The sequence below is a fragment of the Mobula birostris genome, chromosome 10 (assembly GCF_030028105.1).
Source record: "Mobula birostris isolate sMobBir1 chromosome 10, sMobBir1.hap1, whole genome shotgun sequence".
NCBI lineage: Eukaryota > Metazoa > Chordata > Chondrichthyes > Myliobatiformes > Myliobatidae > Mobula > Mobula birostris.
Window position 1 is genome coordinate 51,500,556 of NC_092379.1, and position 13,013 is coordinate 51,513,568.

Here is a 13,013-nt window from a genome sequence, read left to right on the forward strand (position 1 = left end):
TGTGAGTGCGTTGATGGTCCAATATGTTGGAGGAATAGGGGAATCCTTTCCCACACACAGGGCAGGTAAACGGCCTCTCCCCAGTGTGACTGCGGTAATGAATTTCCAGAAGGTATGGGTATTTGAATCCCTTCCCACAGTCTCCACATTTCCACGGTTTCTCCCTTGTGTGACTGTTCCGGTGTCTCGACTGTCTGGTTCCTTGGCTGAAGCCTCGTCCACACTCAGAATCTTGATGCGTTGTTTGGTTTGAAATTCCCTTCATCGCTGTGATCCTGTGAAATGTATTCAAAACAGGAAAGGGGAGAGGGAGAGAAAGACAAGAATGAAAGGTAGGTTGTGAAATTCAGAAAAACAAGTATCAGTGGATCATGGTAACCAACTGGTTTAATTTCCCCAGCTAAATTAAAGTGACTGGTCTGAGTGACTCTAACTTTGACCATAATGAAAAACTTTGACAGATTAATAATGGCACCAGCACCCAGTCAGTCTCTACTGCAAACAGGAAAGATAGGTCTATGGAGGACACCACCTCCCAATGTGGAAGCCAAGGGGAGACACAATAGAGCGTAATAAGGTTATGTGAGACATAGATAGATTAGCCAGACAGTGGTTCTCTCCCAGGGTCAAAACATCTAACAGTACAGAACCTATATTTAAAGTTTAAGGGGAGAAATTCACCACAGGTATGCAATCTAATTTGTTCCTCTCGTAGCCTTGGATCACCTGGACAATACTAATACTTACACCAGTCTGCTGTTTGTTGATGGCAGCTCAAAGTTTAACACAGTGGGTCTTGCAGTTCTGATCAAGAATGTTTCAAAACCTGGGCCCTTGTATCCCCCACTACGACTGGGTCTGCGACTCCCCCACTGTCGGAGCAACAGCCTTGCACTTAATGTCAGTAAGACCAAAGAACGCGAACTTCAGTAAGGGTAAGATGAAGGAAAACCCATCAGTCCTCATCGAGTGACCAAAAGTGGGAATGGTCAGCAATTTCAAGTTCCTGGGTGTCAACATCTTCGAGGATCTATCCTGAGCCCAACATCTCGATGCAGATACAAGGAGCCCGAAGGCACGTGTGCAACCATTCTCCCCTCTGTCATCAGATTTCTGAATCAACTTTGAAGACATGAACACTGCCTCACTACTTTCCTTTCTCCTTTTTGCAATACATGGCTAATTTGACTTTTTAAAAAGATTTATTTTCCCTGTAATTTACAGTCTTTATTACGTATTGCATTGAATGTTGCCACGTAACAACAAACTTCATGGTAAATACCAGTGACACTTCAACCTGATTCTGATGCCCTTCTATTCTGAAGCTGGACACTCTGGTCCTAGACTCTCCCACTATTAGAAATATCCTCTCCATGTCCACTCTGTCTAGGATTTCAACAGTTTCATTGAAATCCAGCCATCTGAAACCTCGAGAGAATTCCAGAGTCAGTGGCTTTCTAGAATATGTCATAAGGTCTGGCTTAGATAATAGACAATAGGTGCAGGAGTAGGCCATTCAGTCCTTCGAGCCAGCATCGCCATTCACTGTGATCATGGCTGATCAACCACAATCAGTATCCTGTTCCTGCATTCTCCCCATATCCCTTGACTCCGCTATCATTAAGAGCTCTATCTCTTTCTTGAAAGCATCCAGAGAATTGGCTTCCACTGCCTTCCGAGGCAGAGCATTCCACAGATCCACAACCCTCTGGGTGAAAAAGTTTTTCCTCAACTTCTAAGATGGAGACAAAGAGATCAAGAAAGTGAAGAGAGGTGTTGGAGATAGACAAGTGAATCTGAGGGCAAAGTGGAAATTGAGGGATTGGAGTCTCCATTTGGCAGCCTATGGAGTAAGATATTTTTTGTCACAGCTCCGTCTTTCACAACTTACTTTTCACTGCCAGATCTGTTTCAAGTTTGAAGATTTATTATATTTGTTGAAGGATTTACAATTTAATTATGATGGCTGGAACCGAATTAAGGAGTGGCAAAACTCTGCCTGAGCTGCAACAAACAGAGAAATTGGAAGAAGTTTCTACTTTAGAAAGAATGCTCTCTTTAACAGAAGCTATTTAGTGAGGATCGGTACAGTGGATAAATTGACAAAAGCTAATGAATTGTTTGAAAACACCAACATCGCTATTCAGGAGTCTTTGAAGAATTTGGAAGATCGATATCAGACGCATAAGCAGAGTACTCACAGAATTGAAGGGGAATTTGAATTAATGAATCAATCTATTAAAGAACAGGATTTGAAGATGTCTTTTATGGAAAAGAAAACTAATGAGAATACTTTGGAATTATCAAGAATTAAGAAGAACACGATTGATTTGGAAAGCAGAAATTGCACGATGAATCTATGTATACTAGGTTTGCCTGAAAATATGGAAACCAGTGAATCACTAAAGTTTTTTTCGAACATGTCATATTCACTTTTTAGTGACATTCTCAAAGCCTGTCCGATATTGGACAGAGCCTACTGAATCCGGCATCTTAAACCATCAGCCGAAATTAAACCACGTCCTGTAATTCTCTGTTTGCATTATTTTACAACCAAAGAAGCTATTCTTTGGAATGCAAGGAAAAGGGATAAGCTAATTTATAAAGGGATAAGCTCCCTCTGCACTAATCCTAACCTTATTATTAAACCCGCCGATAAGGGGGGTGCTGTTGTCGTCTGGCGTACTGACCTCCACCTTGACAACTCGCGGATACCTCCTCTTATTTACCCCTCGATCGTGACCCCACTAAAGAGCACCAGGCCATTGTCTCCCACACCATCATCGACTTCATCCGCTCAGGGGATCTCCCATCCACTGCTACCAACCTTACAGTTCCCACACCCTGCACTTCCCATTTCTACCTCCTACCCAAGATCCACAAACCTGCCTGTCCTGGCAGACCTATTGTCTCAGCTTGCTCCTGCCCCACCGAACTCGTTTCTGCATACCTCGACATGGTTTTATCCCCCCTTGTTCAATCCGTTCCTACCTATGTTCGTGACGCTTCTCACGCTCTTAAACTTTTCGATGATTTTAAGTTCCCTGGCCCCCACCGCTTTATTTTACCATGGATGTCCAGTCCCTATATACGTCCATCCCCCATCAGGAAGGTCTCAAAGCTCTCCGCTTCTTTTTGGATTCCAGACACAATCAGTTCCCCTCTACCACCTCTCTGCTCCATCTAGCGGAATTAGTCCTTACTCTTAATAATTTCTCCTTTGGCTCCTCCCACTTTCTCCAAACTAAAGGTGTAGCTATGGGCACCCGTATGGGTCCTAGCTATGCCTGCCTTTTTGTTTCGCTTTGTGGAACAATCTATGTTCCAAAGCTATTCTGGTATCTGTCCCCCACTTTTCCTTCACTACATCGACAACTGCATTGGCGCTGCTTCCTGCACGCATGCAGAGCTCGTTGACTTTATTAACTTTGTCTCCAGCTTTCACCCTGCCCTCAAGTTTACCTGGTCCATTTCCGACACCGCCCTCCCCTTTCTAGATCTTTCTGTCTCTGTCTTTGGAGACAGCTTATCCACTGATGTCTACTATAAGCCTATTGACTCTCACAGCTATCTGAACTATTCCTCTTCTCACCCTGTCTCTTGCAAAAATGCCATCCTCTTCTCGCAATTCCTCCGTCTCCGCCGCATCTGCTCTCAGGATGAGGCTTTTCATTCCAGGACGAGGGAGATGTCCTCCTTTTTTAAAGAAAGGGCTTCCCTTCCTCCACTATTAACTCTGCTCTCAAACGCATCTCCCCCATTTCACGCACATCTGCTCTCACTCCATCCTCCCGCCACCCCACTAGGAATAGGGTTCCCCTGGTCCTCACCTACCACCCCACTGGCCTCCGGGTCCAACATATTATTCTCCGTAACTTCCGCCACCTCCAACGGGATCCCACCACGAAGCACATCTTTCTCTCCCCCCCCCCCTCTGCTTTCCGCAGGGATCGCTCCCTATGCAACTCCCTTGTCCATTCGTCCCCCCCATCCTTCCCCACCGATCTCCCTCCTAGCACTTATTCTTGTAAGCGGAACAAGTGCTACACATGCCCTTACACTTCCTCCCTTACCACCATTCAGGGCCCCGGACAGTCCTTCCAGGTGAGGTGACACTTCACCTGTGAGTCGGCTGGGGCGATATACTGCGTCTGGTGCTCCCGATGTGACCTTCTATATATTGGCGAGACTCGACGCAGACTGGGAGACCGCTTTGCTGAACACCCACGCTCTGTCCGCCAGAGAAAGCAGGATCTCCCAGTGGCCACACATTTTAATTCCACATCCCATTCCCATTCTGACATGTCTATCCACGGCCTCCTCTACTGTGAAGATGAAACCACACTCAGGTTGGAGGAACAACACCTTATATTCCGTCTGGGTAGCCTCCAACCTGATGGCATGAACATCGACTTCTCTAACTTCCACTAATGCCCCACCTCCCCCTCGTACCCCATCCGTTATTTATTTTTATACACACATTCTTTCTCTCACTCTCCTTTTTCTCCCTGTCCCTCTGACTATACCCCTTGCCCATCCTCTGGTCCCCTCCCCCCTTGTCTTTCTCCCCGGACCTCCTGTCCCATGATCCTCTCATATCCCTTTTGCCAATCACCTGTCCAGCTCTTGGCTCCATCCCTCCCCCTGCTGTCTTGTCCTATCATTTTGGATCTCCCCCTCCCCCTCCCAATTTCAAATCTCTTACTAACTCTTCCTTCAGTTAGTCCTGACGAAGGGTCTCGGCCTGAAACGTCAACTGTACCTCTTCCTAGAGATGCTGCCTGGCCTGCTGCTTTCACCAGCAACTTTGATGTGTGAAGCTAATTTATAATGAAGTTAAGATTCGTATAGTTGAAGATTTTACCCCGGAGATTTATGTTGAAAGAATTAAATATCGGGAAGTGAAGGCAGAATTTTAAAAAATTAACTGTCGCCTGTCGCTGCGTTGCCCGGCTCATCTGATGATTACTCCACCCAATGCTCGTCCAAAACGGATTGACACTCCAGAAGATGGCTGGAAATTTATAAGGGTTTAAGTCCACTTCGTAAGCAATTTGAAAAGTTGATCCTAAGTTGGGAGCAGTTTGTAATGCCGATGATGAAAGTCTGCTCTTCGTTTTATCAATATTCAGACACAGACTTGGTTAACTCACTTAGATCTGTTGTTGTTTGCTTTAATAGTTAATATAGGTCTGAATTTAACACATACATATTTACTTATTTTTTCTTTGATTTGTAAGTCTTTAATACTGTAGTATATATTAGCTGATTGGATTTATCCTTTTTTTGAATACATGGCTGCATATATTAAATGGATTTAAATGGCCATCGTTAATTCAGTCTTAACTACTGTTAGACATAATATGAAGATATTTGGAATCTGTTTACTTGTTTATGTATTCTATTTGGTGGTGGTAACTTTTTACTTTGTAAATAGGAGCTGCCAGCTGGAGACCAGGGTCAAAGGTCATTAGATTAGCTGCCATTCACCTATTGGACGGCTTCTGGGCTTTTGGGGGAGGTGGGTGGATCTATTAGGTTAGCTGTTTTTCGACTGGGCAGTCCTGAGGGGGTTTTCTTTGTCAATCATTTTGCTTTTCTTTCTGATCGAGTCAAGCTTCACCCTTTCTTCAGGTTCATGCAGCACCTGCGCATTAGATTACTTCATAAAATTTTTAAATTAAATTTTAAATATGGATCTCAATAAAATCAATATAATATCTTGGAATTTAAACCGTATGAACCAACCTATTAAGCACAGAAAGATTTTTAAGAAATTAAAAACACTTCATGCAGATATTATTTTTGTGCAGGAGACACACATCCATAGACAGGATGAAAACTGTTTTTTTTAAATTTTGGAAGGGACCCTTATTTCATTCTTTATCAGTAAATAAAATAAGAGGGCTATCTATTTTAATTAATTCTAAAATCCCTTTTGTTCATTTTGATGCTGTTACTGATTTAATTGGAAGATATTTAATTATCACTGGTTTGTTGTGTGGTCAAAAGGTGGTTTTGGTGTGTGTATATGCACCTAATATAGATAGCCCTGAATTTTTTTAAAGAAGCTATTTTCTGTACTGCCGCATTTAAATGAATACAAGTTGATTATGGGTGGTGCCTTTAACTGTTGACTTAACTCATTGATTGACAGATCGTCCACCAATCCGTCACTTCCTAATAAAGCTGCGACTTGTATTAATTCTTTTTTATTAGAATACAGTCTGGTTGACATTTGGAGATTAAATTTCCTAAAGAAAAAGATTTTTCTTTTTTTTTAACACATGTATACCATAAATATTCAAGAATTGATTATTTTTCTTGGATACGCGATTGGTGCCCTCTGCTGTTGAGTGATGTGATTGCGTTGTCAGATCATGACCTATGAAACTAACTTTGGAACTCTGATAATATTCACATACCTCAGTGCAGAGTTAATATTTCATTGTTGCAAGATTCAATTTTTGTAAATGTTATTAAAGAAAAAATTTCTCAATTTTTTTGAATTGAATACAACTGAGGGAATGTCAAATTTGGTCATTTGAGATGAGATGTAATTTTTTCTTAGAGGACAGAGAATTTCATATTCCGTAGGTTCAAAAAGGAAAAGTAAGGTGAACTGTATTTAAGCTGGATTATTCTCTTTATTTTCTAATATAATTGTAACAACATTGTGGAGTGCATCATAGTTTGATTGTCTGTCCAGGTGCCCACAAAACACTGAGGATCGCTCTCGACAGGAAGAGAGCGATCAAGCTGCCAGGACTGCAATAGTACGTAGCTGTAGTGGTGTTTTCTGGTAGAAAACATTTTATAAGCAGTGACAGTTTCCTGCTCTCTATTTTTTGTAATATTTAAAAAAAACAATGATGCACCAAATAAACACCCTAACACGGAAGTGCTAAGCGACTCCAGCCATTCTCTTATTTGGTTGTAACACAATTATGTAACAGACAGCGGGCAAATATTGAAAAGACAGGAAATAGATAGAATGTTTTCAGTACTGGGAGAGTCGAGGACCACAGGGCACAGCCTCAGAAAACAAGGATGTCCAGTTAGAACAGAGATTAGGAGGAACAGCTTCTGCCAGAGTAGTGAATCTGTGGAATGCATTGTCCCCGATAACTGAAGAGCTCTGCGGCTAGATACCGCGGCGATAACCCCACCTCGCTCCCGCTTCGTTTGTCTAAGACATACAGTATACGATTCTAGTCCCGCCAGTTCCACGAGATTGTTTTGTCTTGCCCACACATGGTTGGTCTGAATGTTGTCTGATTTACTGCCCTGCAGTAGCCACTGAGCATGAAATAACAGATCGCACACTGCATACAGTTATAAAGTATATTTGTGAACGTTATCTTAACCAAGATTTAGTAAAGGAAAGAAAATAACTTAACAGTCATATGGGCACAGGTTAGAGCTCAAATCATCGAAAAGCCACATTCACCGACCTCCATGCCCGGGCTCCATCGAATCGCGTTCCCCATCCGGATCAAATCCCACGACTGGTTCCCTCCAGCGACCTCTCTCTTCATCTCCCGCCGAACTGAGACAAAGACCCACCACCGGTGTCAATCACAAAACCGCTCCCCCAGCCTCCTCTCGTGATAGGATGGCCCACACTCCTAAGCATCCCTTATCTCCCACTGTAACCCAAGCAATGCTTCTACAGAAAGGTTGATAGATTCTTTATTAGTGAAGGAATCTAAGATTAAAATATGAAAACCAGAAACAATTGCCTGTGTTTGTACTATCAGTTTCCAACTGTCCCATTAGCAAACAGCTCAGGAGACTCTGATCCCCATTGCAACCTCTCACAGTCGTTCCTTCTGTCCGAATCATCCATTCCCTACGATCCCTCTCATTCATAAGAGTAGAACAGCAGCCATAAACAGACAAAAAATCTTTATTCGAGACCTTTATTCATTGTAACCCAAGAACATTAAAATTTATCCCAGTTACAGTGGCTGTAAACATCAGCAGATTCATTTCAGACTGGGACAATGATCTGGATCCAGCCCTGGATATAATTATCAGGAGCAACAGGGGAATCCAGCTCCTGCAGTGACCTGTGGACACATTGGTGATTCCACAGAGCAGCTGACTGACTGAATCCGACCCACACTTGGTGTGGGTAAATGGTTTCTTGGTGTGTCATTATGATGTCTGACCCACTGAACCCTTTTCCCCTGTAGGGATGCAAGAGTCCTCCTTGCAGTGAACTCACTGGTGTGTCCTTAGTTTGTTAGTTTCAGTGAATCCCTCACCACACACAGAGCAGACAAACAACTTTTCCCCAGAGTGAACACACATGTGTTTCTTCAGAACTGATGCTCGACTGAACCCCTTCTCACACACAGGACAGACAAATGACCTCTCTCCAGTGTGAACACGCTTGTGATATTTCAAAATTGATGCTTGACTGAACACCTTCCCACATACAGAGCAAATAAATGGCCTCTCCCCAGTGTGAACATGCCCGTGGATCCTCAGGGTGGATAAATCAGAGAATTCTTTCTCACACACAGAACACAAGTATGGCCCCTCCCTAGTGTGGACTTGCTTATGGGTCCTCAAGTTAGGTGCATGTAAGAATCCTCTTCCACACGTTGGGCAGATGTACTATCCCCAGTGTGAACAAGTTGATGCCTCCTCAAGGTGGTTGCCTGAGTGAATCCTTTCTCACACACAGAACAGGTAAATGGACTCTCACTAGTGTGAGTGCACTGATGGTTCGATATGTTGGAGGAATATGAATTTCCAGAAGGTACGGGTATTTGCATCTCTTCTCACAGACTCCACATTTCCACGGTTTCTCCCTGGTGTGACTATCCCAGTGTCTCAACTGTCCGGTTCCTTGGCTGAAGCCTCGTCCACACTCAGAACCTTGATGTGTTGTTTGGTTTGAAATTCCCTTCATTGCTGTGATTCCGTGAAATGTATTTTAAAAAGGAAAGGGGAGAGGGAGAGAAAGGCAAGAATGAAAGGTTGTGAAATTCAGAAAAGTAAATATCAGTGGATCATGGTAAAGTCCAACTGGTTTACTTGCCCCAGCTAAATTAAAGTGACCAGTCTCGGTGACTCCGACTTTGACCATAATGGAAAAACTTTGAGAGATTAGTAACGGCATCAGCACCCAGTCAGTCTCTACTGTGTTACAGGGTCCTGAATTACCCCTATGAACTGTGCTTTTGAAAAGAGAGAAAGGTGTTTAACACCAACATCTTGTTTTGAAAAGAGAGAGAGAGAGATGAAGACTAACTTTTGGATTTCTACTGTGTTGGAGAGAGAAAGCACCAAGCAGCTCGTAAGTCACTACGGTGACCGAGGGCAGCATTATTTGATGGACAATCGAGGTTATGGTTTCTCTGGAGGTTGTTTATACTTTCTCCAAGGACATTGCCTGCTAGTGCCCTCTTACGCAGACAAACAAAGGAGGAATTATTTGAGAGACAGTTGGCACTCAGCACAGTGAGATAAATAGGAGGTCAGATGATAGACTTGCAGCACATATTTTTGGACACTGAATGAGCTTTGTTGTGCCCACAGGAAAAGTCAGGTATTTGGAGGATCGATCAGTGGCTCTTGCAGTGAGAAAAGGGAGTGACCGGTGGGGAGTTGTCCATGTGTCCACCCTTGCCTGCGTTGATGATTCCACCACAGAAAAATGGTCTCCTTTGTTGAAGTCACAGTCAGTGACTTTTAAAGGATTTCAGAGGACAACGAGAAGATCGACGGCGTCAGCTCATTTGAAGACTCAAACCTCTCCCTCTCTCTCCATTACTACTCAACTCAATACCACGAACTGAACTGAACTTTACTCATTGTTGTAAAACTATCTATTTATCGCTAGACTTGAAGAAGCTTGGTTTTCCTATATATTCCACACTTAGTTATATATAATCATTGCTAACCTGTTTGATTTATCTGCATTTAAATTACTGTATTGCGTAGTTACTAATAAATAATATTAGTTAATAGCAACACTAGACTCCAAAGTGTTTTCCATTTCTTCTGGTTCTTTAACCCGTCATGGGGTACGTCCTGGGTCCCTACCAAAATTGTGGCCTGCATCCGTGATATGAACAAATTGGTTGGGAGGCTTGTTTGAATTGATTGGGCAAAGTCCATTTTGATTTGGTTGTGTGGAAATGGACGTTAGTGTTGAGGAGTTTCTGTTGGATCCAACCCCGGAAGTGTTGGATGATGCTACGACGGATGTGCTGTTGGGAATTGCTCAAAAGTTAAGACTAAGGGTGACCACTAAAATGAGGAAAGCTCAGATGCAGATAATAGCCCAGCATTATATAGATAAGGGAACGTTTGATGAGGAGGCATTAAGAGTTATTTGCTGAAGGTAAGGTACTTACTGAGGCTGAGGTTCAGTCGCAATTGAAATTGAAATTAAAACAGCTCCAGGTTGATGAAGTGGAAAGGCAGAGGATCCGTGAGGCTAGAGAGGCAGACAAACAGAGAGAAGAGGCGGAAAGACAGAGACAGTTTTAAAGGGAGATGTGACAGCTGAGAGGTTTAATGTGGGACCCTGATGATTTTTACAGCTTGGAAGGGCTTGTTTAGTGTGATGAATTTAAAAGTTGTGTCCCCTATGATGTAAGGGCATACCTGGATGCAGAGGATGACGCTACCCTGCAGGGGTCTGCTAAGAAAGCAGATGAAGATGTTTTAAGCAACACACATAAAAGTTGCTGGTGAACGCAGCAGGCCAGGCAGCATCTATATGAAGAGGTACAGTCGACGTTTCGGGCAGAGACGCTTCGGCCCACAATTCCAGTTGCTTGAAATTCCAGCATCTGCAGATTTCCTCATGTTTGCGTTTGAAGATGTTTTAACCCACGAGCTTGAGTTTACTCCAGATGAGAGTTTGCCAGAGAATAGCTGGGAGGTTCGGGGTGGCCTTGAATTTGAAACTGGGATAAGTGATGACAGCCCAGAAGAGGCATCTGTCCCAGTTGCCTGCATTCAGGTTGTTGAGGTAACTGTGAATTCACAGGGTTCTGAACCTTGTGTTGAAGCTCAGTTAAAGTCTGAGGTGTCTGACTTGGTTGGAAAGGAATGCAGTTTTTTTTGTGTCAGACGATCTTGGTTCAGTGAATAAGGGGTTAACCTTGGTACCAGTGGAATGTGAGGATTCTCAGTCACTTGTGTTAGACAGTGAGCTAAAAGTTAGTGCTGAGGTGAAAATTGGTGAGGTAAGTGTTAATTGAAGTAATGGGAAAAGTGCTGTTCCTGGACTTTTGGATAAAGTGCTGGGAAAGGTTGGATTGGTTGAGCGACCCTTGACCCCGTTTGCAGGACAAGGGCCTGCTGAGGAAGGATGTGCTACTCTATGGAATTTTGTTTGGATATTTGGAGGTACACACCTCCAAGGTTATGATGTTGTGGAGAAGAAGGAGGATTGTTATGGTTTTGAGGTGGAAGATGTTATGGAGACAAGTCGAAGTGAAGGTTGTAATCTGATAAATAGATTGTTTGGTCTCTTCCACAATGTATACATGGTTCTTATAAGCCTGGTGATGCTGCTAAGTTTAGTAAACAACGGAGGAATGTTGGCACTTCTCCAAGATAAGGTTGATACAGCTGTTCAATTAACGAGCAAAGCTGCTGCTGAGAATTCACACAGAAAGACTGATGTTTATCCCACAGGCGCAGATACTCGAAGCATGTTTAGGAAGCCTGCTGAGGCCCATGATAGCAAAACCAGAGGTTTAAATTATGATGATGTGTCACAGACTTTTCTACCTTCCAGATTTCTGCAGGACTTAGAAGGTAGTGAAGCTGATGAGAGTAAGGTGTATGAGGAAGGTTTGTCCTTGTTTAGGAAGGAATTTATAGAGGAACAGAAGCGAGGTTCTGAAATGATGGCTTTAAAGGTGATAGCTCTCACAGGAGAGGACGTTCAGAGGGAGTCAGTGGGATATTACCTTAAATATGGGGTGTTGATGAGGAAGTGGAGACCAGCCACTGTGAGCGCAAGTGAGGACTAGATTATTGAACTTCACGTAGTGGTTCTGAAAGTTTACAGGGCTGAAATTTTAAACATGGCTCACAGTATGCCTTTAGGTGGACCTCATGGAGTGAGAAAGACAGTGAATAGGATTATGAAGGAATTTAACTGGCCTAGTTTAAGAAAGGATGTTGTGAATTTTTACAGGACTTGCCATACCTGTCAAGTTGAGGGGAAATCTAATCAGGTTATTCAGGTAGCACTACTTAAACCAATACCTGCTTTTGGTGAACCTTTTCCTAGGGTCATAGTGGATTGTGTAGGCCCATTGCCAAAGACTGCAGCTGGTTCTCAGTATCTGTTAGCAATTATGTGTGCTGTGTCTAGGTTCCCTGAAGCCGTGCTTCTTGGAATCATCAAGGCCAAGACTGTGGTAAAAGCACTCAGTAAGTTTTACACACTGGTAGGTCTGACCAAAGAAATTCAATCTGACCAGGGTAGTAACTTTACCTCAAAAACATTCTGGGGGTAGTTAGAGAATTGGAAGCTAAGCACATGGTGTCATCTGCATATCACACAGAGTCCATGGGAGCCTTGGAACGGTTCAACTCAACTCTTAAGACCATGATTAAAACATATTGTGTGAAAAATGGGAATAACTTGGATGAGGGGGTTCCCCTACTCTTAATTACTGTTGGAGAGACGATTCAAAAATCATTGGAGGGTAGTCTGTTGGAACCTGTGTTCAGTTACAGGCCAAAAGGACCTTTGACCCTACTCAGAGAACTATGGTCTGATTTGGAAACGTGTCAATGTGCTTAATTATCTTTTAAAATTCTGGAAAGGATTTAATAAGATTTGTGACCTTGCAAAGGAAAGTTTACAGAATGTTCGAATTAAAATAAAACACTTGTTTGCGAGGATTGCACCTGGGAGAATTGTTATGACACCAAATGGAGTCGTAAAGGCTGTGGAATCTGATAATGGGATGAAAAAACATGTTTACCCACTGAATCTAGTATCAATGAGATGTTAGAATTCCAGT

The 13,013-nt window shown here is 43.0% G+C and overlaps 1 protein-coding gene across 1 annotated transcript in view; it reads right to left on the reverse strand.

The window, feature by feature from the left end:
* The window catches only part of LOC140204008 (uncharacterized), a 37,112-nt gene that overhangs the window by 998 nt on the left and 23,101 nt on the right, over positions 1 to 13,013 (reverse strand). The window contains exon 3 of the mRNA XM_072270231.1: positions 1 to 275. This exon is cut by the window's left edge and continues 998 nt beyond it. Coding sequence (XP_072126332.1) covers positions 1 to 275 — 275 coding nt within the window. The remainder of the gene's footprint in view (positions 276 to 13,013) is intronic.